The 27,737-nt window shown below is 33.4% G+C and overlaps 1 protein-coding gene across 1 annotated transcript in view; it reads left to right on the top strand.

Annotated features, from left to right (window-relative positions):
- Window positions 1-27,737, top strand: part of Col5a2 (collagen type V alpha 2 chain) — a 132,992-nt gene that overhangs the window by 63,736 nt on the left and 41,519 nt on the right. The window contains exons 2-13 of the mRNA XM_015481142.2: window positions 1,906-2,133; window positions 4,906-4,919; window positions 8,587-8,619; window positions 9,576-9,608; window positions 11,478-11,531; window positions 16,929-17,039; window positions 18,331-18,408; window positions 21,784-21,828; window positions 22,795-22,848; window positions 23,242-23,295; window positions 24,262-24,315; window positions 27,261-27,314. Of these exons, the coding sequence (XP_015336628.1) occupies window positions 1,906-2,133; window positions 4,906-4,919; window positions 8,587-8,619; window positions 9,576-9,608; window positions 11,478-11,531; window positions 16,929-17,039; window positions 18,331-18,408; window positions 21,784-21,828; window positions 22,795-22,848; window positions 23,242-23,295; window positions 24,262-24,315; window positions 27,261-27,314 (812 nt within the window). The remainder of the gene's footprint in view (window positions 1-1,905; window positions 2,134-4,905; window positions 4,920-8,586; window positions 8,620-9,575; window positions 9,609-11,477; window positions 11,532-16,928; window positions 17,040-18,330; window positions 18,409-21,783; window positions 21,829-22,794; window positions 22,849-23,241; window positions 23,296-24,261; window positions 24,316-27,260; window positions 27,315-27,737) is intronic.

Here is a 27,737-nt window from a genome sequence, read left to right as displayed (position 1 = left end):
ACAAATATATGAAGCGAAGTATTCCATAAAGCACTGAGAAAAATGTTTTACTGGTTTTGTTGATAAATATAATTGATAAATACAAATTGTATAGGTATGTTCTTGGGTTAACATGGCTATCCTAACCTTAAGTAATTTTCATTTAGTTCTGCATTATCATTTGAGTATATTTATATTCCAAATGATACCTTTCAAAGATTAATTATGAATATACATTTAAATTTTATTTTTTCACAGTCCAAAGTTAATACTGTGAGATTAAGTTAGCAAACCATTATGTCAGGTTCATTCCACTGCCACAATTTTCCTATGTACATATATAAAAACTTACACATTGAATCCCACCATCATGTACATCCATAAGAATGGAATTCTAAATAGATAAGATATATTCCATACTTGTATAATCATATTAAAATGGATTCTATTGTCATACATAAATAAAAAGAACCAATAAGTTAAAAAAAAAACACAAAAATAAAACAAAAGCTTGATTATAAAAAAGTTATTGAGCCATTATTTAGATTCCCTCCCTCCATTTCCATTTGAGAAATGTTGAGTGGAGTTTCTTCTAAAGATGTAGTGCTAAGCATTGGAAATGCTATGAGGAACAAGGTACTCCTGGTCCACAACTGTATGGTGTTTATTATCTAGTGGAGGACATAAGGAAATAAAGTGAAAATAATTTAGATCATTCTAATTGTAAGAAACCAATGAGTAGCTGAATGAATGCATTAAAGAGTTAGGAGGAATCATACTGATGCAGTCAAGAAATTCTTATTGGGTAGTCAGGAAGTATTTTGGGGAAAGGTGATAAGCAAGGCATGACAGCTGGCCATGAGAGCCTTGGATAAAAGAAATAAATAGTACTAGGCAACAGATCAATTTGTGCAAGGGCAGGAAAGGAAAACCTTTGCCTTAATAGAAGATTTTTGAATTTAAGTAGATGGGAAGCTCCTGAATGATGTAAGCAAGGATGATATGATCAACTTTATGTGTTAAAATACTACTATTTGGTTTCTTTTAAAAATCACAAAGTTAAAGATATAAAGTATATGTTTACTGGATATTAAATGTATAACAGAACTATTACTACTATGAATGCACATGTATATATATATATATTTCCTAATCTTTCTTTAACTTTTATTTCAATATGGAAAAGTATTTGGCAGATATTATGTAATAACACCCTATGTTGTTTTGGTTATAACTTTCCTTAGTTAATTTCAATGCAAAGATTACTGATTCATTATCTGTATTAATTTTGCATTTCTGTTACAATTTAGTAAGTACCTTTTGTTTAGGCAGATTAATGGAAATCTAGTCCATGAACTAGGAAGTGATTATCTTTTTTTTCACTTTATGTTTGAAATAATATTAATAAGCCTATACATCTTTCTTGGAATTTTCCTCCTTGGTCCATGCATACATACTGTCTCTTGATCTAGAGTTTACTAATCTAAAATTTCTAGTAAGTTGAAGGTCATATAGAGTTCACCAGAAAAGAAAATTTTATATTCTCTTTTGAAATATTATTTTTTATCTCCCTTTTCAAGTGGTTTGCTTTTATCCCTCTTCATTAATCTAATATTTATCATTTAAATCATTAAAAATACAATCTTGTAGGAAGCATTATGTGGTTAAGAAGTATAACTTGTTTGGATCATTTTTTTTCTTCCCCTATCATCAGAGGATGTAAGTATTATCATTATTAGATGATGAATTATACTATTGGATGTAACTGCTAGGTAGAATAAGTTTTCTCTGTTTTGTCTCCTTGGGAGGTTACTTCTTAGCTCAGAATTTTTTAGAATTCCCCAAATGACTCATCAATCAAAAACATTTCCCAAATTCCCAAATTTCAGATTACTAACCTCCTTTTTTTTTTTCTTTTTACTTTAGATGATGAAGGTGGTTATGAAGAGACCTGCAATCAAAATGGCCATATATACTTAAACAAGGACATTTGGAAGCCTGCTCCTTGTGATATCTGTGTCTGTGACAGAGGAGCCATTCTCTGTGACAAGATAGAGTGTGAGGAAGATCTCCCTTGTGCTGATGCTGTGACTCCCCCTGGGGAGTGCTGTCCTATCTGTCCAGGGGTATCTGGAGGTGGAAACACCAATATTGGTAAGAATTCTCAGGGCCAGCTGAGCATCGGGTCCATGAGTCATCTTTCTAGTTTCAATGTTCTTTGCTCTCAGGGTTCAACAATCCAAGAGAATAAAGTAATTTTTACAGTAACCCTGGGGTTTATGATTTTTCTTGCCTACCTGCTTACCTTCATATTATGTAGAAGCAGACAGTAATTTCCTGTCTTTGTAAATACGCAGACGAATTCTTTTGCTGAATTTTGAGTGATTATGTCCAAATTAAGAATTCCTTGTACCTCTTAAGATAGACATTTGTTACTATATCCACAATGGATGCCTCCAAGAAAGTGTTTTCTTTTTTATTTCTTTCTTTCTTTTTTTTTGGGGGGGGTGGGAATTGAACCCAGGATGCTCAACCACTAAGCCCTTTTTTAATATTTTATTTAGAGACAGGGTCTTGCTAAGTTGCTTAGGGCCTTGCTAAATTGCTGAGGCTGGCTTTAACTCATGTTCCTCCTGCCTCAGCCTTCTAAGAGGCTGGGATTACCAAGAGCCATGTGCCACTGCACTTGGCAAGTGTTTGGTTTTCTGCAAAATCTTTTAGTGCCCAAAAAGAGATCTAAAAAAACACATTTATCTTCCTAGGTACCAGTGCTTCTATAGGACATAGAATAAGTATTCCTAATATAATTTAGGTGTTTGTTCAAGGTACATTGTTACTATTGTATGATAATGAATTTTTGCCAGAGTACTTCTGTTATATTGACTCATAAATGAACCTGCTTTTTTTATGTTGCCAAGAGAATGGAATTGATTTCTAAAAGAAAAGAACAATATAAATTGCTGGTTTTAAAAACATTTTTGAAGAAAAAGTATATGTGTCTAGCAGATAGTATGTATTTGATTAATAATACATATGTTAAGAAGATTTGCACATAAGGAAAATAAGTTCATATTTGTCTTTTCATGAACTAGGTAAGATTGATATTACATTTATCTCTTCTCCTCTTGGTTATCATTCAATAGTAACAATGTACCTCGAACAAATACCTAAATTCAGTTTTCAGTACTGTGATAAAATAAATCATAGGAAGAATTAAAAAAAAAAGACATATATGGGCTACCTGAAGCATATACAGTCTTCAAACAAGCCAATAAATGAAGTAAACCTGTGGGGTAAGTGATAAATCCCCTCTTACTAGTGAGGATGATGGTGGGAAACATCAGAAGTCAGAAAAGATACAACTTCCTAAGAATAGCTGGTCTGGAAAAGTGTAATGAGTTCTAAGATAAATGATGAAAACCTCCTGAAAACAGTTTTATATAAATAAACTATGAGTAAAAAGGAAATTGAGTTCAGTTAAATCTATGAGAACAAGAACACACTGGTAAATGTGATACCATAGACAAGCTGAAGAATGTACTTTACATATAAAGAAATTCTAGATATAAATAATTAAAATATCAATGGTATTTTCCCCTGGATACATCTTCAGCCTCAGGGTGATTTAAAAGTAGAACAAGAGGGGCTTGGGGATGTAGCTTAGCAGAAGAACTTGCTTAGAATATGTGAGGCCTTGGGTTTGATCCCCAACACTCAAATTAAAAAAAAGAAAAAAAAAACCCATAAACATAGGTCAGGAAGATAACTAACAATTTTATGCAATGGTCCTTCAATATAACAACATTCAAAATTTCTTATAATCAAATAATTGTAAATTAAAAATGTACTGAGTTATCATATTTCACATATCAGATTAACCAAAATCAGTATGTTTGCTTGCACATTACTTAATGCCTGTGGGAAAATATGTGCATTGATTGTGGGAGTACAAAGTGGTCAACCTCTATGAAAGGAATATTGGTAATATATCTAATTATAAAGGCTTATACTCTTGGACTCAAAAGGGCATTAGGGAGTTTATCCTACAAATATACTTGCATGTAGCCATGTATATAACCATTATTTGTTATAGCATTATTTATAATAGAAAGACTGTCTATCCAAGCTTGCCTGTGAAAACCCCAGATTGCACCAACATTACTGGTATAGTAAATAGTAAATAATAACTCTCACCTTCACACTTCAAACTGTCCTAGTTAAGTAATAAATTATCAAAAGACTAGAAACAACACACATATCCAACATGACATATCAAGGGAATGTCAGTTTAATAGATTCTATTATGTTTACACAATGGAACCCTGAAATATTTTTGATAAAAAACAAGGAAACCATTTATTTATCTGCAGAGTTCTCTAATATTTAAATAGCTATGAGATATACAGACAAGTGAAAGACAGTATTGAAAAATAGGAAGAAGAAATTTTTATATATGTGAGAAGAAACTTGAAAACAATATGCTAAAAAAAGTGACTTCTAATGGAGGGCAAAAGAGAAATAGAGATGATGGAACAGATGGTTTTTCAATGTGTAACTGGACACTTTTAATACATGTTTGTGTTTAAAACATGAATGAAAAACTTTATTCATTAAATAGGCTGAAAACAATAGAGAACATTGATTATAAATAATTCCTAATAACCTTATAAGGAATTTTCTAATTCAATTAACTTTAAATGTCATATAAATGATGTGAAGAATATCAACATCATGTCAGAAAGAGGATGCATTATTTTGCTTTTGATGGAAATACTGATTCATAACAATTTTTGAGTTCTGCTTCCTGGTAATAGGACAATTTGTTTACATTAAATTGTGAGTGCACAAAAATCCTATTAAATATTTAGCATGTTCTCAACGATTGTTTCTCCACAAAATAATGTGTTTATTCTTTTCTTTTTATAGGCAGAGGAAGAAAGGTAAGTTTTACTCTGAATGTTTCTTTTTTATAAGCAGAATTCTTTCTACTACTATCCACATAGAACTGTGCTCAGAAATGGGTGAAAACCTTTTGTAAAGTACAAAGAACCATGCAAATTCATTGTGAAAAATAAATGAGCACAGTCCAGCTACTATGCTTATAGGCTACAAATGATTCTGTTATAGTTAGTTTTTGTTCTTATATCTGTTTCTGCCAGAAAGTTGTGAACTCCACAGGCACTGAGAACATGTTTTATCAAGCTTTGTACTTCTTGTACTTATCACTTTTCTTAGTGTATGTTTTACACACATGAGAAGCCCAATACACATTTGATGGAAGAGAGGAAGGAAGAACAGGAGGACGAGAGAAAGGAAGGAATAAAGAATGTTAGTTCAACTTTGGTGGAGTTGTGGCTCCTTTTTCATGGTTTGGAAAGTTGAGAAGCTGAAAAATTTGAGAAGTTTGAAAAATTTTGAGAAGTTGAAAAAAAAAATGTTTAAGAAGATGAAAAATTTACCAAAATACATAGCTTACTCTCTTCTGCCTTTGCTGCCTTCAGGGAGGTTAAACTCTAATCCTGGAGAGGAGCTTCATGGTCATGAAGACCAAGGTGGGAGACACTCATGACCCTGATACAGTGGACCAGCATGGCTACTGGTCATCAGGACACAATCTCATCAAGTTCCTTTTCCCTTGTCTCTGCTCTTAGCTCCCTAGTTTTCTTAAAAAGTTGTGGTATTTGCTTCAGTCTTATCCAAATATGATTGCCCCAGAGATCAAGAATGTATAAATGAGCAATGACTCCAATTTTCATGGCAGATATCAGACAGATGACAAGCTGATTTACATCTTATTTACTTTTGCACAGAATGGAACTTAAAGTGCTTTATCAGATAATCAGATAAAGTAATGCTATAGCTTCATGATAAATGAGAATGATATTGTCTGGGGCATAGGCCAGACAACTTGGCACTTTTTAGTTCAGAGAGAAATACCATAAAAGTATATTACAAGTAAAGTAAATACAAGTAAAGTTATATTTATTTGAATATTTATCATAGAAGAGAGAATACCTATACTTACTCTATTTTATATATGAAAGCTAGAATAAATTGAAACTTAAAAGATTGACATGGGATTTAAGCAAACTAAATAGATAGATGGAAAGATAAATGATACGTAGATAGATTGATCTATGAAATAGCAAAAAGAAAATAATAACAAAGTAAGAACTGCCTGTAATTACTAACTGTTTGGTTAGAAATTACCCAACTTACTGAGAGACATCTGGTAGGCTGTGTCATCCACACCCTTCTCTAAAAGCAGTGTGGGGCAGCTGGGTGAAGGATATGCTCAAAGTAGCTGTCATTCACCGTACTCACAATATGTGCCACTATTTGGCCTGCCTGATTCCATTTATCAGGTGTGATCAGAAACAGCAAAGCTGAGCAATGCTATAAAAATTCAGTGTGTTCTTGGTTTATATCCATATTGATTTTTTACTTATGATTCTTATTCACTCATTCAAGTTAATCCCAATTACCGAGCCTTTTAAAATGTCTTTTTATGAGGCAAATAATACAGATGATGTAACAGTGGGAAGAAAAACACTGTTTCTGCCTCTGTGGTGAAGACATCCTATGACAATTATGAAATATATCTCCATGTTATTAGTTGATCAGTAACTATAATTCTCATCTGAAATCTGAGTAAACTTTTTTTCTCAGTGAATCTGAAAATCAAATTCTGTAAAACTTTAGACAAATCCTCATTTCAAATAAAATAATGTATTCAAAACCCATATTAATAAAAACAGTGAAAATTAATATTTATATCTTGTGGCTTATATCCGAAACAAGAAGTTCATGCAATCATTGGGAAGTTTATTATCAAAAATTGGTAATTGAGAACTTAATGTTATTATGGAACAATGGAATGCTTATGTAATATATCAAAAAGCCTACTGTTTACTTAAAACATGTATCAGAAAATTTCATAACCTAAATACAAAGCAAGAGTAAAATCTATAATTTGCTTGTGGGTTTCTTAGAATGGAAATTTTACCACTATCTTCTCAGGCTATTCCACTTCTCTCACTTTGGTGAAATCATTTTTTTCCCCCTCTTTGTAGTTGTTTTTCTAGACTTATTCTAGAAGGAACATTTTTTTTTTCAATATTGTTCTCATGAAGTTCTTCATTCAGTGAATACAAATTATATGTACCCTTTCTAAGCAAACCAAAATGATTCATCATTTCAAATAAATCTTTTGCTATATATATGGAATCCCAGGATGTTAACAGTCGTTATCTCCTGGGTATTGAGGAGGATAGTTTTTACTATATATTTTCTCTACTTTCAAAAATTCCCTTTTATGAACACATATAAATTTTAATTAGACAAAAGAATAACATGTGAAAGGAAGAAATTAAACACACTAGAGCTCATTCACTACATTTTGGATGTGTAATTGTTTAATTCATATGCATGCACTCTCCCCAATTGTCCGATGAAAGAAATTATTTCATAGAGAACTTCTATGTGCCAGACTGAAAATTTAGAATAAACTAAGACAAAATACTGGCCTTCAGGAGAATAAAATCTCTTTTTTTGTGGGGAGTGGGTTATGGGAGATTGAACTCATGGGCACTCGACCATTGAGCCACATCCTCAGCCCTATTGTGTATTTTATTTAGAGACAGGGTCTCACTGAGTTGCTTAGTACCTTGCTTTTGCTGAGGATGACTTTGAACTTGTGATCCTCCTGCCTCAGTCTCCTGAGCCCTTGGGATTGTAGGTGTGCTTCACTGTGCCCAGCTATAAAATCTCTTTGAAGACAACTCCTGAAATAAATAATATGACTTAATATGTGATAAAATTGAATATAAAGGTATAACTCATCCAATATTATTCAACCTGTGTGTCTGATATCATGCAATGTGTGTACAAATTTTGAAATTCTGAAGTTCTAGGAATCAAAAGAAATTCCATCTCTGTTATTTTTGCTACCTTTGTTCTGAGAGCAAATAAACTGACTTGACTTTATGTAGTTCAAGTTATGATAGTCCCATGTTATTTTTATTTTCTTATTTGATTGATGTTTTCATAACTGCACTTTTGCACTTTTATTTTTATCAAGTTAGCACACTTTTTCTCTTGTTATTTTTAATATTTTTCCATGAGTTCTACAAAAGGAAAGCAAGTGGCTCAGGAGTAGCATCTCACAAGAAACCATACATATGTTATACACTAAGAGAGTGAAATTCAAGTATACAAACATTTCTGTATTTTCCTGTGAATCTTTAATTTTTGAGTAGTTTGTTCAATGGTCCTTTTTTTTTTTTTTAACATTTTTCATCACAGTTATTTCTTGCTCTCTTTGATTCTTTGGATTTGATCCTGGTAAAAACTGAAGGGAACCAACTTTATATCTTTCAAACATGTTGTATTATTTTTTTTTCATGTCCTTCAGATGAGTAGTAATTAGTTTCATGAATAATGTCTGACTAAATATCCGAAATATAGATTGTTCATTTTCTTTTCTCATGTCATGTTTTACATTTCTTAGAAATCCAGAATGTTCGTGTGGCTTATTCTGATATTACATACTCATACCCAATAAGACATTATAGTGTACTGACTGAAATTTTTCTCCCCACTTCTTAGGGTCAAAAAGGAGAACCAGGATTAGTGCCTGTTGTAAGTATACGTATATACATTGTTTTCAAATATAACTATAATATAGTTGTATATAATTTATTCCTCTCAAAAAGGATATTGTTTTATAACTAAACTTTTAGTATTACACAAGCAAGCCAAAAGAGATGAATTAATGCAATATTTAATGATCTGTATTTACCTTTTATAATTCTATGACAAAAGGTACAAAAATATAGTTTTGTACAATTCAGTATATTGCATGAAGATAGATATACATTGATAGTTAATATTAGTATTACTATAATAGTTTAATATTATTATTACTATAGTTCCACACTTTGGGAAATATGTGATGTTTTGATCCTGATTGAAATCGCATTTTATGCAATAATTCTTACCATTTCTTTACTTATTGATGATCAAAACATATATTATCAAGTAGGATAAAAGTTCTTTAATCACCATTCTTACTAATTTTAAAGGTGTTATAACATGTCAGGACATGAAATTATACACATTGATTTATTTGGCAGTGTTTGCATTTTTGCTTTTCTTTTAGATCTGATAATTTTTCACAAAGATTGCCTAAAAATAATCATTTAAATCATTTTTGCACTTATGTGTATTTACTGTTTTTGGTTTTGAATGTTCTACAAATGTTTGTTTAAGATGCATTTAAGGAAACTTAAGTGTTGAGAAGGTAAGTAATCATTCAAAGTCAGACCAGGTGGTAAGGAGTTGTGTCAGGATTTGAATGCAGCAAATGGGTCTGGCACTGGAACTCTTAATCACTATAGCAGTACTGCCTCCCTATATTGGAATTTAAATGAGATAATATCTCAACTGATAAAGCTAGGAGGAAATGGTATCAATTGATAGCATCAAGTTGTTTAAATAGAATTCATGGTGCTTTTGCCCTTTTTTAGTATTCCTGTGACTATTGACTTTTCTGAATCTTGGTATAAAATTTATAGATTTTCTTGTTTATTGTTTAGGTAACAGGCATACGAGGTCGTCCTGGGCCTGCAGTAAGTAGTTTCCTTCTATATATATGATACTATTGTGCTTTCCAAGATACTGAAAATCTTTGTTAACATTCAAATTATTTTTCAAAGGTAAATGTGACAGATCTTGTTATACTCATCACCTCAAACAGTATTTTTAGTAATTATTAAGCTTCTGTGTCCCACAAGCTCTCATCATATATAGAAGGAATCAAGCTACAAATAATCATCATCTTTTGATGTAACAATGACAATATCCTGGTGAACAACAGTACTTTTAAATGTCTTTACCGTGCAGTGCAGATGCTCATCAATGTACAAGGGATTATGTCTCAATGAATGCATAATGCATATGTAGAAAATATCATAAATTGAAAATGCACTTAATACATTGGCCTACTGAACACCTCAGCTTGGTGCAGTTTGCTGTGGGATATATGATGCTCCTCTTGTGATCATGTTGCTGACTGTTGCTGTCCGGGATCATCAGAGGGTATCATACCATACAGCACCAGCCCAAGAAAAGATCAAAAGTATCTTTTCATCAAGATACTGGAAATCTTTACAGATATAATATCCATGTGTAAAAAAATGATATTTGGTTTCTTGAAATGATTTGCCTTGAGCCATCTTCAAGTTTAGGCATTCCTTCTCAGTGAGGAATGATACATAGGATATAACTTAATTACAAAATTGTTGAAGTTGATGTCTTCTCATGTGTTAGCGTTGCTTATCGGTTATGCGAAAGACAAAACAATCTACTATTACATTATTAATTTTAGATTGACTTTGTTCATCAAAACCAGATCATACATGTCTATTGTTGAGCCATGATCAGAGTGGACTACTTTTACCTACTTAAATCATATATTAATATTGCTGCAGAATTTGACTAATTATATATCAAAGTAACATTTTTATTTTGCATTCAAGACTATTTCCGTTTAGAGTTAACGAGGTGGATAACAACCCCCCACATATATTTTAAGTAAAATATTAGTACAACTTTAACATACCCTCTGTAATTCTTCAAAAGCTTTTGCTTCTAGACATACTGTTGAATTGGGCATGGTGGCATACACTTATAATTTTGGATACTTTGTAAGCTGAGGCAGGAGGATAGTTGGTTCAATGCAGGCATTTGGAACCAGGCTGGGCATCATAGCAAGACCCTGTCTCTCTCACAAAAAAATAAAAATACAAATTAAAAATTTTAANAAAAAAAAAAAAAACCTATTTTAAGATATCAGAACAATAAGATCACTTTTGAAATACAATAGTCATTTATTATTTTAAGGGAGAGATAACAGCAATTTTGATATGGAAAATTAGAAGTAGGTCTTAAATAAACAATGGAAATGATATATTTAAAGTTAAGTGAAAGCATGATGTCAATGTATATAAAATAGTAGCAGGCTAACTGGCTGTTCTTTGTTTTGCTTTCTTCAGCAACTTGAACAGTGATGAACAATTTTGAGTATAATATACCATTTTGGATTTATATACTCACCTAGATAATTGATAATTTTTCTAAATCTGAACTGTAACTTTCTGTGCCCAGAATTTAATGGCAAAAGCTTTACCTGGTAGATGATAGCAAAAATGAATTTTAAAAATTTGTAATTACCAATCAAGCTAATGTATTTAGCTTATTGAGCTCCCTGATGCTATAATATGGTATTAATTCTTTAAAGACCTTCAACTTCACAGCTAAGATAAACAGTCTTTCTATGTATACAGAATTTCTATAGGTACATGGCTTTGTTCGCCAGTCTTCAACCACCCTGAGTTAAAAATGTGAGGTTTCCATTTTCCAATCTCATTTAAAAAGTCTTTAAAACAAATACATTCAAAGATAAATGTTTACATACCTAATCATCATTTCTGTTTCAGGGACCTCCAGGATCCCAAGGTCCAAGAGGAGAGCGAGGCCCCAAAGGAAGACCTGTAAGTTGACAAGGAGCTTCCTTTTTGTTAAGTGTTCTAAGCAGGCCCCTCTATGCCATGATCCGTGAGGATGGCAAGGGCACTGTTCTTCTGCTACATACATTAAAAATTGCAAAAAGCTCAGGTCATGAAGTGATTGCGTAGCTCTCTTAATTCAGAAGAAATTATTATGTATTAATTACTTTTTATCTTATTAATTAATCCAAATGATATTTTTATGTCCTTTGTGATATCAAATTAAAATAAATAAAATTTAAGGAAACATCGTTAAACATATCATGTTGTTTTCAGAAGTTGTCAGTCATGAACAAACAATGCTAATAACTTACTGTCAAGATAAAACATCCAAATTCTGTGATCTGTAGCTGCTGTAAGAATAATGAAACTGGACAGAGGAGGAGAATTAGGAAAGAATAAAATGCACCTTCAAGTGGTTGCACATTGCTTCCCAGGTAGCACTTTGCATTTTTAATTGAGTAGCTGCTACAGAAATATCAAGGAATAATTTTAAAAATCAACAGTTCTATTACCAGAAAATGGGGATACCTTTTAAATTAAAATAATTACTTCTATACCATTGAGATAAAACATGAGAGTATTTTATATTATTAAATTTTTCTTTCATTAGCAATCTGTACAGAATATTTATTATTCTAAGTCTTAGGAGTACAATTCTTTCTCTTTCTTATATGTTACCCCAAATATATAATCTCTTTCACAAATTGAAAAACTGGATTAAATTTATGTATTGCTGTTATTATCCCACATTTCCATCAGAAAAAAATAGGTTGCTTAATTTTCTCTCTGATAGTGTCTACTAGAACTTAACTCTCAATGTGTTTCTATTCATTTAAATATGTATTTACCTGTATCTAAATGGGAGGAAATAAGCAAGGAAGCAACAGACAACTTTGAATATATGAATAAGGACAAAATTTGTATCATGTCTCTGGGCACTTTTGCTGCTGGCTTCATATTGTTACTGTTTTATGGTTCTACATGTGTCCAAGTGCAGGTGGAAGTTGCTCTGAGAACAGTGGTCATACTTCCAAAATTCCTTGTTAGTATCCAATGGGTCTACCCCTCAACCTTCTTGTTTTTCTTCTCTTCCCTCCTTAGTATATGATGTAGTTCATTTCTTTTCTTAATTAGGCCTGAGACAGTCAATGCTAATTGGGTATGAGTGTGTGTGTGTGTGTGCGCACACGTGTGTGTTGTGTATGAGTTTGTGAGTGGGAAAAGAGTGGAAAGTAGTTATTTAGGAGAAAGCAAGATAATCTTGACAGATACTCAAGCAGGGCATCTCTTCCTCTTTTAATTCTAGCAGGTAGTGTTTTGATGGCAAGGGTTTAATCATTGGTTGTCTTTAAAACTTAAAAAAAAATTGTTTGTGACTTTTGCTGATATCCCCAGTATAAATACTCTTACTACTCTGACTGATTTCCAGCTACCAGAATATCGCAAAATACCCATAGGCAGAGTGTTTTGCTTCAGTTTTTAAATCTTCTAGGAACTGATTAACTGGACTGAAGTTATCACTGTGACAATATAGAGTGGTATTAGCATCATAATACCCCAAATTTTAAAAATAGTATTGGGGATACAGCAGGACTCTTCTACTGAGCTACATTCCCAGCCCTTTAATTGCTAATGAGGATGTTGGGGGAAAAGGTACACTTTTACATTGTCAGTGGGAATGCAAATTAGTATAACCACTTTGGAAAGCAGTAAAGTGATTCCTTAAAGGACTAGGAATGGATCCACCATATGACCCAACTATTCCACTCCTTGGTATTTATCTGAAAGATCTAAAATCAGCATATTATAGCAATACCTGCACTGTTTATAGCAGTGCAAGTCACAATAGCCAAATTATAGAACCAGCCTAAGCACCCATCAACAGATGAATGGATAAGCAAAAGTATAGCATATATACAGTATGGAGTAATTTTACTCAGTCATAAAAGAATGGAATGTCATTTGTGGGAAAGTGGATGGAACTGGAGAACACCACTCAGACTCAGAAAATCATGGGTTGAATGTTTGCTCCCACATGCAAAAGCTAGAGAGAAAAAGAGGGGGAAAAAAGAAGAAAACCTCATGAAAATCGAGGGGAGACTAATAGAGTTAAGGAAGGGGATGTAGACGGAAGGAGGAGGGGAGGGTGTGGGGAAGCACTGGAGACTGACATCTACCAAATTATGTTAGGTCTATGTATGCCTATTCTATGATGAACCATATAATTATAATGCGCTAAGTATGGCAATCACAATAACAGAAGAGAGATCAATTGAGTTGAGCAAGTGAATAGGGGGAGGGAGGAATAGAGAGAAAGGGAAGGTACTAGGTAATGAGAGAAATCAAACCATGTGCACATACAAATATGACACAATGAATTCCACTATTGTTTATAGTTATAATGCACCAATAAACAAGAATAGTTAGTTAAAAGGAAAAAAAAAGAATCATGAATTCCATTTTTCTCCTCCTACTTCCATTATCATCAAACAGTTTAGAAGGCTTAAGATGTGCAGCACAGTTTCTCAACCTCAACACTATTTATATTTTGGGCCAGGTAACTCCTTATTCATTGCAGGATATTTTGCAGCTTTACCCACTGGATACCAGTAGCAACCCCCAAATCCCATCAAAATGTAACAATAAAAAGTCTCTTGATGTTGCCAAATTGAGGCAAAATTGCTCTGGGTTGAGAACTACTGGTATAGAGACACTCAGATGAAGCCTTTAGCACTAACCAACCATCATCATGAGTGTCTCTCATCACAAGCCCTTAGTTTTAAGTATACTGTCTAAGTCAGTTCACAGTGAAAAACTAGTAACAAACCTATCAGGAGATAGATAGTCAGTGGTATACTGAGTTCCAATTGCATGTGATACTTAACCTCATAGGTATCAGTTTCCTCATCTGTAAAATGGGAAATGTACTAACTACCAGATCAACATTCTCGTGTGTGTGTGTGTGTGTGTGTGTGTGTGTGTGTGTGAGAGAGAGAGAGAGAGAGAGCGAATGTGTGAGCATGCACATGCATATGTCTGTGTGTGGCACTATTATCCAGCAGCAAATAAAATCGATGATTCTGGGTCATTAGTATTTTTTCTCCTTGTGAACGTTTAAAGGCCGCCACCTAGTGGCCATCTACAAGTATTTTTATTGCAGATTGCAGCCAGAGATATTAGTCTCTTGGGGGATGGGAGAAAATTATAATTAGAACATTTACCTTAATAAAAGAATTATGTAATTCAGTTCATTCTAAATTATAAAATGTGTTTTAATAGATTCACAACTTGTGATTTATTTGCAATATTTATCAGTAAAATGCTCAATATTATATATTTTTTTCTTATTTTTACATGCAATCTTTTTTATGTTCACTTTGTTGTTTTTTTTTTTTTAAAGAGAGAGTGAGAGAGGGAGAGAGATAATTTTAATATTTATTTTTTAGTATTTGGCCGACACAACATCTTTGTTTGTATGTGGTGCTGAGGATCGAACCCGGGCCGCACGCATGCCAGGCGAGCGCGCTACCGCTTGAGCCACATCCTCAGCCCTTCTTTATGTTCACTTTGGATAAATTTCACTATTAGGTTTTTATTAGCTTTTATCTCAGTTTGTATACAAATAATACATGTATACAATTTAAAGTGAATTCCATGAAGGAACAGATGGGCCATCAATGAAAATGTGGGTTGTTTTCAGATGAGATTTTCAGTATTAATCATTAAAAATTAGAGAAATGCACAGCTTTTTTTTTGAGTACTAATATTACCCAAACTTCTGAATAGTCACATGGACACTAAATGTAATTTTACATTTTGCCTTTGGAAATGTCACTGGGAACAGAGATTATGTTTTAGGTCACTTTTTGTATATTTTAATAGCTGTTTATCATTTAGCAAGTAAATATTGCAAAAGCACAGTAATAGTCTTCCACACCAGGCTCTAGGAGTATGTCACACTCAAGAGTTGAGGATGCACATTCAAGAGTTTCTATATCCATATTGTGAAGGAGTCCTAGATAGCAATCAAAATCAGCCTCTATTATGTGTAAAGAAAAAAATGAAGTGCATTATCAGCAGCTTAGGAGTCAGAAGGATTTTATTTGTAAAGTATGAGAATAATTTTCCAAGAAATTATTTCTTAAAACGTAAAATTTTCAGAGTATTTTTCAACTTCTACTTGAAAACATAAATTTGTTTGTTTATCTTACTATTCCAAGAAATAAACATGTGTATATGAATACTTGGACACATTAAAATAGCTTAAACTACTTTATGAGTAGCTATTACACCATCCTCCCCCAAGTCATCATATGGGAACTGCCTTGGCCACCATCTCAGCTTGTCCTGCACTGCCTCTGACTGCATTATCATCTCATATGTGAACTGCTCCCTGTGGGCCAGTAGCTATTCTCAGTTTAAGTATGAGAAGCTTCTTTTCCTATTAAATTCTAACTTGCTTTCCATATTTTTCTCAATCCCTGCTTTTAATGATAAAAAGCACACTGTCATAACTTCTTTGCTCCTTTTTTCCTTTTAAAGCTTGTTAAGACTCTTAAGATGACAAACCAGAAAATACTTAACAAGACTGCTGAGACTGCTGAGGTTAGGGGTGGAGCTTTTTCAGAGCTGAGGTTGTGGCTGTTCCCCAAGCTGCCTTCAGAATGTGGGCTAGAAGGGTGGAATTTGGCAGCTTGAAATCATTGCTCACTTCTCTGAGGCCTGGGCTTGACTCAATCATGGTGTCTTTGCCTCTGTTTTCTCATTGGTCTAGTCTACCTCTCGCAGTAGGAAGGAAAATAAAATATGCCAGAATGGAAATGCTAAAGAAAAATGACATATGAAAATGTATTTCACATGTATCGAGTGTCTACTATACACTGGAAACTATGTAAAGCATTAAACAATTAGATGGAAAAACCCACAAACTCCAATGAAGGGGCCCTTACATTTTTGAAGGGTGGAGTAGTAAAGAAGTCTAGCAGACACATACATACTTAACTGTAATCTAAGAAGAATGAATTTAGGAATTGGTGATTAAATAACCTTGAGCAATGAAACTCAACCAGATAAAAAAAAACTCATTCTAGAATGCTGTTGAACTGAAAGCAATTTTATGATTATTCCAAGAAGACTGATTACTTGGGGTTTAACACATCAAGTAAAATTCTTACCCAAACGATGTCCCAGTGGATGAAACTCTGACTAGTACTGAATTCAACAGTGTTAACATAGATGATGAAATTACTCTAAATGGCTAGGTTGCCATTCGTTAAAAAAAAAATTGACATAATTGCCATCAAGGCATTTGTGGCTTTAACTTTATACTAAGTAAATATGTGGCAGTGGGTTTTAATGTCCACTGGTTTGTGTTTCCAGGGTCCTCGTGGTCCTCAGGGAATTGATGGAGAGCCAGGTGTTCCTGGTCAACCTGGTGCTCCGGGACCCCCTGGACATCCATCTCACCCAGGACCTGATGGTATGAGCAGGGTGAGTCAATTTCACATTTGGATAATATATTAAATTACTAATTTATCATTATGATTTTAGATTGTGTCAGTTCAGATATTGATGATGGACCATGACAGCTATTAATTGAATATAGCATTGCTCTGAACAACATGAAATTGGGAAACTCAAAGTAGCATCTTTTAAAGTGTTGCTTCAGATTATTTTACTCAATGTAAGTTCTGGACTCTGTGAACTTTGTTGTTTCCACTGATTCTAAAGGACCACTAGCATTGTTTCCCCTATGAACTAAAGGCGGGTTCTATCTTTATCCTCTTGCTATTCTCTAGGTTAGAAGGCTGAGAAAATTTGCCCCATATCCTCCACCAAGAGAGGAGACCCATCTATGATGACTTATATAAGGCTGTTGAGTTAATATTAAAAATTGTTGCCTCATTATTTCTCAAATTTTAGTTTTTTGCCTGAAGTAAAATAAAATGTGTGTCTCTGCCTTTGAATTCTCTGAGGCCAGCATAGTGAATGAGCAGTAGACTGCACAGTGTAACAAGAGAACATATGGAGTCTGAAAACCATTTTTATTTTTTAACAATTCATACATCTGCTCTCAACTGATTGTAGAAGGGATTGCCAATTTTTTTAAACAATACATGCAACTTTTTCCCACTAAATCTTGAAATTAATATAACTGCTAGAATATAGAGGAACAATTTTGGTCAATTTGATTGCCAGAGCTTTTTAAAATGTGAAAGACAATAGGTAAAACTGTTCCTAGTTTTTGGAATATTCTGAGGTTCACTAAAAGTATTATATATTTTTTCAAACACAAATGCAATTAAAAGTTTACTTTCTATGAACAAATAAAGTAGAATGCCATCTGCATAAAATAGTCTAAAGTGGATTCTGGCATCTTCAGGACAAATGTTTTCAAGTCCTCTTTTATTATTTGTTTGGGTATTTGGCATTCTCTAACCCACAGGAAGAAATCAGATAAAGAGGTTTAAACCTGAAATTAATTAGACTAAGTACTAACCAGCATGATCTATGATTTGTCAGGTAAGGAACGTGTGTCCTGACGTATGTGAGAGTTGCTCTGAAGCAACGCACCTATGAAATGATCTGGAGAAGAATGACAATGAAAGCACATACAGTAGAAAACAGCCTGAACCTTTTTCCATGCTGTAAAGTCAAAGTTTAAAATGATTCTTAGAAGTGTCATTCTGTAAGAATTATAGAGAGTACCTTTCTCAATTTAAAAAGATTGTCGATGTATATCTTTTACTGTGGAAATAATTTCAACACGTTGTTTTTATAGCCTTTTTCAGCTCAGATGGCAGGGTTGGATGAAAAATCTGGACTTGGGAGTCAAGTAGGATTGATGCCTGGCTCTGTGGTAAGCATACATTTTACTGATTGTCAAAGTACTTGCAGAAAAAATAAAAACAGAGGCTTGAGTTAACTACTTAAGAAGTGGTATGGGTCTTCTGAAACACATCCATCCATCCATCCATCCATCTTTCCATTTAATTATTTATCAAAGGCTACTAAATATCAGCTAAAAGCCCAGTGGTGTTCCATTCATAAACATGCAAAGCACTTGGGAAATTAATGAAGAACTGTCTGTACACTTCAACTCATTCGTGAAGAAAACAAACAGATTTTAAGACATATAACTACCACTCTCACACAACAAAATAGTTCCTTTATCATTTAAACAAAAAAAAAAAAACTGTTTTATGATGTTGTTAGAAACATGGATTTGGCACAATTTTGAAATCAGAGATATTTTGCCATTCCCATTTCTTTTATTTCCTACTTTTTTTGATATTTTTTTTCTGGGTTGCTCTAATAATCTATGGTTCCCCAGCTGGGCCTTCTCATTATCTCTATTATCTTTGGAATTTGTCAACTGCACAAAGGATTCCCTTGTTTTCTGGGCAAGTACTTTAACACAGATATTTGAAGGAATGGAATGTCATTGAATGGAGCTAACACTTTTCAAACCAAATGTCCCATACTTTTTTGATCACAACATAATTCAGACTGGTGGAATTTCAGGCAATAAGAAGTGTAAAGTGTAAAGTCAGACCTCACAGATAATCACACTGCTAGGGCCAGCATTATAGATACTTTACATGTTACTTGTATGTTTTTTAAATTGCTAGTATATATGGTGTCATTCAATGGTTATTTAGGTATTTTTTTTCTGCTTCTATTGGTGTATGCTAATTATATAGAATGTTGCCTTGGATGGCAGTTTATTTATTTATTTATAGATACACAAAAAATATAATTTGATTAATTTCACTGCCTAAACTCTCCAACATTTTCCCCTTCTCCGTCCCTCTGATTCCCTTCCTCTACTCTAATAGTGTCCCTCTACTTTTGTGCATTTTCTTTTCATTTCTAATGTTTCCCCCTCTAGTTTACACATATAAGAGAAAACATATGATACTTTTCTGAGTCTGACTCAAAATCATAGACTCCAGTTTCACCCATTTTTTTTGCAAGTGACATAATTTTGTTCTTCTCTGTGGTTGATTAGAATTCCATTGTGTAGATACACCACATTTTCTTTGTCCATTCATCTGTTGGTGGACACCTAGTTGGTTCCATAATCTGGCTATTGTGAATTGTGTTGCTGCTACTAAACATGGAAATATTTGTATCTAAATTATGCTGGTTAATGTTTTGGGATCATACTGACAAATGGTAGAGCTAGGTCATACAATAGGTCTACTTTTTGCTTTTTGGGGAGCCTTTCTACAGATTTCCGTAGTGGCTGAACTGATTTACATTCCCACCAACAGGGTACAAGACTTGCCTTTCCCTTCTGCATCCTTACCAGCATTTATTGTTCTTTGTATTCTTGGTGATTTTTTTTTTTTTCCATTTTGCCATTCTAACTGCAGTGAGATGAAATTTCAATGTAGTTTTAATTTGCATTCTGCTGGTGGCTAAAGATGTTGAACATTTTTTTTTGTATAATTGTTGGCCATTTTTATTTTTTCTTTTGAGAAGTGTCTGTTCAGTTCATTTGTCCATTTAGTGATTGGGTTATTTGTTTTCTTGATGTTGACCTTTTGAGTATTTTTAATATGTATTCTGTGAGAAGATGAGCTAACAAAGGTTTGCTCCCATTCTGTAGTTGCTTCTTCATTCTGTAATTGTTTCCTTTGTTGTACAGGTTTTTAAACTTCCTGCTGTCCCATTTATTAATTCTTTCTCTTATTTCCTAAGTTATATGGGCCTTCCTATTTGGGAAGTCTTTGCCTGAGCCTGTATGTTGAAGTGTTCCCCCATTTTTTTCTTCTAACAGTTTTAAAGTTTCAGGTTTTATAGTTAGGTCTTTGATTCATTTGGAGCTGACTTTTGTACAGTGTGAAAGAAATCTAGTTCCATTATTCTACTTTTGGATATCCAGATTTTTCAGCACCATTTGTTAAAGAGGTTCTCTTTTTTAGAACATGTTATTGTCATTCTTTTTGAAGAATGACTATAGCTGTGTTCCTCTGTCTTCTATTCTGTTCCATAGGCCTATGTGTCTTTTTATGCCAGTACCATGCTGTTTTTATTTCTAAGGCTCTGTGGTATACTTTGATGTGAAATATTGTGATGCCTCTATATTTGTTCTTTTTGCTCAGGATTGCTTTGGTTGTCCCAATCATTTGTTCTTTCATGTGGATTTTAAGATTGTTTTTATTTGTTCTGTGAAGAATATACTCGTAACTTGTAGAGATTGCTTTGAACTTGTAGATCACTTTTGGCAATACAGTCATTTTAACATTAAATCTGTCTATCAGTGAACATGGAGCCATTTCTTTGTGTCTTTTTACCATCTTCTGGTGTTCTTTTCAATTTCTTTTTTCAGCATTTTGTGATTTTCCTTGTAGAGGTTTTTACCTCTTTGGTTAGATATATTCTTAAATATTTTAATTTTTTGTAGCTATTGTGAATGGAATTATCTTCCTGATTTCTTTTCCCAATATGTATGAATTTTTATCTTTGGAAGTTTAAATTACATATGTGTTTATTTTTTAAAGGGGCTTTAATTTTATTACTAGCTAAAATGTTTGATCAATGCAAAGTGAAGTTTCAGTTTTTTGGCCATAAGAACAAATTTGATTTTAGTTGAATCAATCTGACTTTATAAAGTCTGGCATTTTAAAAATTGTATAGTCTTATACAGTTTTAAATTTTCTTAAATTGTACTTTCCTTTCCTTTGCTGTGCCTCAATGTAATAATTTTATTTTAAATGAGAGAAACCTATGCTGATCCTTTCAATGTATGTTGTGAAGGAAAGAAATAATCCAGAAATCTCAGTTCCCTGAAAAATTTTAAACTGATATTGAAAATAATGTTATCAATATTGTTGACCTGATAAACTTTTATTTGACTTGTTCATTTACATCATAAGAATTATTTTCTGTGAAGTTGAAGGACTAAACAGGCAGTTTGAAAACTGCCTGCTAAGCTTTTTCTCTTCAGATGTTCTGGTTTATACATTCTTGTCCTGAAGACACTGGGTGCAGGCATAATGCTTATTTCTCTTCATGACACTGAGGGTGTATATGAAATCATCCCAAGTGTTGTTCAAGCTTTAATCTCCCTGAATTTGTCTGCCTTCCAGATGAGGGCAGATAGATAATGTCATCATTCCCCTGTCAAAGATTCACTTTTCCAGATTCTAAAAGCCAAGCCAACATTTAAAAAATATTAATCATTATGAATAATACTATACAACTTTTCTTCTCATTTGTTTTTAAGGGTCCTGTTGGCCCAAGGGGACCTCAAGGTTTACAAGGACAGCAAGTAAGTCTTTTTCTAATTAAATTGTATACTACAGTAAAGAAATATGTGAAAGCAAGCTCTATGTGAGATAACTATTTTGGGCAGGCCTTTACATTGCATAATTCTAATGATCACTTTGGGATCTACTAAATAATTTTCACTCACTTAAAATATATGCAGTAGTTTTTCAAAGTTTCTTCATTGTACTAAATTTTTATCATCTGATTTCTTTATGTGACTCCCCTCAAATACCAGAAATTGTGTGTCTTTGCCCCTGAGATAACAAATCATTTTCTCAGTTTGTGATGAAAATTTTCATAATTGATTATGTACCATCTCAAGTCTGTGAAAACAGATTATATCATGGCATTACCATGTGATATTATTATAAATAAAAGTCAGGGTGATCATTCTATAGAATATTTAAAACGAACATAGTACTATGTGTTTTCTTTCTATGCCTAGCAAATAGCAGTAAAACTGTGATGTAGAGCTATTTTATTTGTTGTAATGATTTAACAAGAATTAGGAAGTGTTTTCTTTTCTTTTCTTTTTTGGGGAGCATGGGATTGAACCTAGAGGTGGGCTATCACTGAACTATATCCCCAGTCTGCTTTACTTTTTATTTTGAGACAAGGTCGGACTAAGTTGCCTGACTGGCCTTGAACGCATGTGACACTGTACCCATCAGGAAAAGATTTCTGAAAAGAAAGAAAGGAAAAATCTTTAGCTCAGTCTAGGTTAGCTGATCCTATGCTCGCACTGTTCAAGGTCATTAACCTGCATTAATGATCTAAACAGCCTAATGGAGTAGGTTCTATTGCTATTCTCATTTTGCAAATTAGGAAATTGAGTTATAGATAGATAAGTGACTTGCCCAAAAGAGTATTAAAATGAAAAGTGCCAGCCATCTGAACAGCCACATAGAGATTTGGTGTTCTATTTTCCTTTGGTTTGTATTTATTCATTTTTTCCTCTCAATTTTAGGGTGGTGTAGGACCAACAGGACCTCCTGGTGAACCTGGTGAACCTGGACCAATGGTAAATGTCAAGTAAGCCTGTATACTCAGTTACATGCTGCTTCACCCTGATAATGATGTAGTTATTTATTTTTCCAGGTCCTCTCTAAAGTAGTAAAAAATGAAAATTTAGTTTGAGAGAACTTTATCATGGACTATAGTTAAACCATATGTTTCTTATGGTGGAGTATTTAAATTCAAAGGGATATGTATAGTAGACAGTTACCGAGATATGTGTATTTGTGCAATAAACCTTTGAGCACATGATCTGAAGGATACAAGATAAAAGCTAAAATTGTAATAAAACTATTTTCTCTGATATATTTTTATTGTTTCAACAAATTTTAGATTATATTATTGGCAGGAAGGGGTAAATATTCTTTTTTTCCTCCTTTCTGTTTTGCTTTGTCATTAGGGTCCAATTGGTGCTCGGGGACCAGAAGGCCCTCCTGGCAAGCCTGGTGAAGATGTAAGCTTTTGTTTTTCATTTTGCTTTAAAGTTCTAAAGAGACTAAGAAGGAGCTAGCATGTTAACAAGAGTGCTCTGCAATAATTAATTTTATTTTCCCAATAGTTTTATCCTCCATTATATTCAATCTAACTTGAGAACTCAGAATAAACTTTTACAAAAATGTAAAAGAGTTCTTTAAGTTTGATAGTATAATATTATTAGGTACTGTCTGTCTCCTATATTGCTCAGGATTTCCATTTAGATTTCTCTATGAGATATTATGAAGTCTTAATTAAGTGAAATTTTCAAATTATGTTAATAGTAGAGTGCCAATATGGCTCCTAAAAGCTTAAAAAGTAATTTCTTGAATTGGAATTTTAATTAAAGGCAATTTAACTATAAATTGTAACATTAATAGTATGTGATCAATGAAGATCGTGCAACAACAAATTTGATTTGCAAGATTCTTTTCTTAGTTGTAATAAAGATGAGGATAAGATTAGGGCAGGCCATTAATTTCTATTTGACACAAAATTAAGTAAGTATAGTATTTTCTCTTTGTGAACTGTGACATCCATTTAAGCAGATTACCTTGAATTTGGCCACAAAGAAAACATCTCTGGTAATTCCTTTTTGTCACAATGAAAGAAATGGTTAATAGTATTTGAAGAAGCAATGCTTTAATTCGGTGAGGTATGGTCATGCATGTAGTAATTGATGTTCATAAAATTGTGAGTTAGAACAGGCTATGATAATTCATCTTCATTTCTTCTGTAAATTAATGAAAGTTCTGCAAAATCAATTGTAGAATGACTTGCTATCAGAAATAGAGCCTAGATTTCCTTTTTTTTTTCCCTGCTGAGAGCATGAACTTTCTAAAGAAGACTTTTTATCTGCAATTTAATTTGTCATCTAGTCTCAGAGAACATTTTAATCCCTTTACAACTCCCCCATATCTTGCTTTTTTTTTTTTCATCCATAAAGGGTGAACCTGGTAGAAATGGAAATACTGGTGAAGTGGGATTTACAGGATCACCGGTAAGTTCACACTTATCAATATAGAGACATACAGATAAACTTGAAAACATAAGGAACATTGGCTTGCAATTCATTGTATGCATATGCATTAGACCCTAAGTAAATGCAGACAATCTAGCAATGTTCTTTTCTGTCTAAATGTAAAATGTCATAGGACATTTAGCCAGAATTACAACTAATTCCAATCCCCAGCTTTGCATGGGAGCCATATGAATAACTCTCCTGGAGCCAGAAAATTATGTCATAACCTCACATGGATACTCTCCAAACTGAATATCAAATTTTCAGAAAAAGAGAACTTTTTTTTCCCCCCCAGAGGAATCTGGCTTGACCTATTTACAGTTATGATACTTGAATCCTGTTTATCTTTTAAAATCTTTTCATTTTATATTAGCCCATATGTCTAAAAGAATAGCCTGAAAAAGTTTAGTGACTGTTTTTTTTTTTTTTTTTTTAATTGGCTAGGGCAATAAATCATGGACAGGATATTTCCTTGGCTGCTCCCCAAATCCTAATGTTGGCTGAAATTCTTGATTAATATTCTGGACCCTGAAATCTCATGACAAGTTGATATACAATTGCCAGACCTCCTAACAAAGTTCTTTTCTTGTCCCTTGACTCATCTAAGTGGCCAGTCCATGACAATTCACTCCACCAGATTTCAGGACATGGGCTACTAGAACATTATCTGAACCCACTTGTCTGTCCTCCCTCATATTGCTTTGCTAGCTCCTCCTGAGCTACACAGGAAAGAGGAAAATCACAGAATGATAAGAAAGCAAAAATCCTCCTTGAACATCCTTCTTGTGGGTTTTCCCCACCCAACATCCCCTAAACAGATCCTGTCAGCTATATACTATCTTTTCTATAATTTGCTAATGTTTCTATCACTCAGTGCAACTAACAGTGCTGCATTACTCTGTTACTGTTTATTTTCTTGATGAAGTTTAATGCTATGATTTTATTTAAAAAAATGCTGATCTTTAACAGAAATTTACAGGACTCTATGGATTATTTCGTTTCAAATATGCAATCAATCCCCCACCTCCCTGTTGTTTTTCCTTTGCCCCTCCATCTGCCCAGGAAGTAAATGCAGACAAAGGCATGAGATTTAGTCATTAGCACAGATGTCCTTTTCCGCTATCCCAGGCTTGACCCTCCTGTGGCCTGCTGCACTCTTGCACACACTCACAGCATGGACCCTCTGTGAGGAGGAAAGGTACCCTGCCAGCACACCACAGATGCACTCTGTAAGCTCAGTGCAACAACGTGTGACTGGCTGTGATGACAGGCCTGCGTCAGCAGAATGAGAATTCTTTATGAGAATTTACTACATCTGGTCCACTTTCTTGTTATATTTGGGATATGTAATCACATGAGGATTTTCCTCAGACCATAAAAATTGAAGTGAACTAATTGTTTGAAATAACATTGCTCAGTAATTCTCTTCTGGGCTCAAATGGCTGCGCACTGAGTTGCTTGTTCCCCATGGAAGGGAGGCAAATCTTGGTAAAAGGGAGGATTCTAATAAAAAAAAACTTAAAGGGAGTTCTTGATGTGAAAGAATTCCTAAGCAGGGTTGTGTAAACAGAAGAATTAGTGAGACTTCATTTGTTCAGAGAGCATGATTTGATGCACCCTTACTGTGATATCCTCCAAATACTAAAGAAATATTTTCACTGAACGATGTCACAGAGGAATTATTGCTTTGATCTTATCATGTGAATTTCATTTATTGAGTTGCTTATTTATTCACTTAATAATAGTGAACGAAGGAAGCCTATGGTGTAAAGAGCTGAAGGATTTACTACATGTGGAAAACTGTGCTAAAACGAGAAATTCCTTAGGAAAGGTTTAGGTAAAGTGCTATGAGAATTTGAAATATTAAACCACTTCTCCAGTTGTTTATTCAATGATTATCCCAACTAACCAGGCATGAGGCTGGAATATGAAGATTAATAATAATAATAATAGAAAATTAAAACTAATCTCATCAATTAATGCAATCAAGATGCAAATGTGCTGATGGCAGTGGTAATGGCAAGTCAATGCAAAACCAAATTAATGTAGACAATAAGAACAAGTTGAAAAGTCTCTGGGTCATTATCAATTTTAAGAGAGAATGAGGAAAATGTTTTAAGCATCATTTCAAAATAGTCCTATCATTGGATTTGATTTTCTGTTGTATTTCTATTGTTTTTTAAATTTAATGTGCTTTAATTGAGTATTCATAGAGTTAGTAGAAATTTATAAATTATTACATAAAGAAACCAAACCATTCTCACATTTCCTGATCTTTCTTTTTGTTGAATATTTCATTTCCTTGTTTAGTTTTTAAACAATCATAAATCCACAAAGCTTACAGGGAATACTTCACTTAAAAATTCCTAATCACACTATAATACCATATTTCCTATCATATTCTGCTGGCAATGTTCACAAGTTCAGAGAAAATTTAAAGAAAACATTGACTAACTATAAATGCATTTGTTTATCTATTACATATAAAACACAACATAAAAAAGGAAAAGCATATTTTCCCTTAAGTTTCTCTCCTGATTTTTTTCCTTATTCTTTTGCCTAGTCAATTCAGACATTAAACAGGTTGGTTCATTTGTATTTTCTTCTTCTTGTTGTTCTTTTATCTTGCTACTACTTGCAATATAGTGATATCATTTGAAACTTTGAAGATGTTATCAAATCAATACTTGGCATTACTCCATGTCTGTGTAAGCCATGTTTCCATTTCTAACAGTGCATTTGCTGTGATAATTTTTGATCACCTAGATATATATTGACAGATAAAATATACTGGTCTTTTCTTTTTGGTTTAGTGTGTCAGTGAAAACTGTGATTCAGATTTTTGTTTTTCTGGAAAAAAAGTATATTAAACAATTTCCTATTTGTACTAATGATGCTGAAATACCTTATCTATTTTTCCCCAGGGAGCACGAGGCTTTCCTGGGGCTCCTGGTCTTCCAGGCCTTAAGGGTCACCGAGTAAGTTCAATCTGAATTCTCTGAAACTGTGGGTTATGAGTAGGATGTGGGGAACACTGTCTTCTAAATCTGTGCAAATCCCTTTGTCAATTTTTTTTAAACTAGCCATGATTGCAGCATTCATCTGCAGTTACTGAAATCACAATTCTTTTTTACATTTCCTTCAAATTTCATTTGATTCTAAAAAGAAATGTCATTTGTGTTCTTACTGTGTACCTGGTACTGTGATACCAAAGAGCATACAGTGATAAATGAGAAAAGTCTCTGGCTTGCAGCTTTAGCTCATAAGAGGTATAGTTAAGAAAATAAGCAATTACTATATAATGGAATAAGTGACAAGATTCAAGTAGAGAAGCCAGCCAACCCAGATTTGGAAGGCAGTAGAATGCTTCTTTTATAACTCAAAAGAATTAACGTGTAACT

This window comes from Marmota marmota, unplaced genomic scaffold (assembly GCF_001458135.2).
Source record: "Marmota marmota marmota unplaced genomic scaffold, marMar, whole genome shotgun sequence".
Classification (NCBI taxonomy): domain Eukaryota; kingdom Metazoa; phylum Chordata; class Mammalia; order Rodentia; family Sciuridae; genus Marmota; species Marmota marmota.
This window is presented reverse-complemented; position numbering and strand designations above follow the sequence as displayed.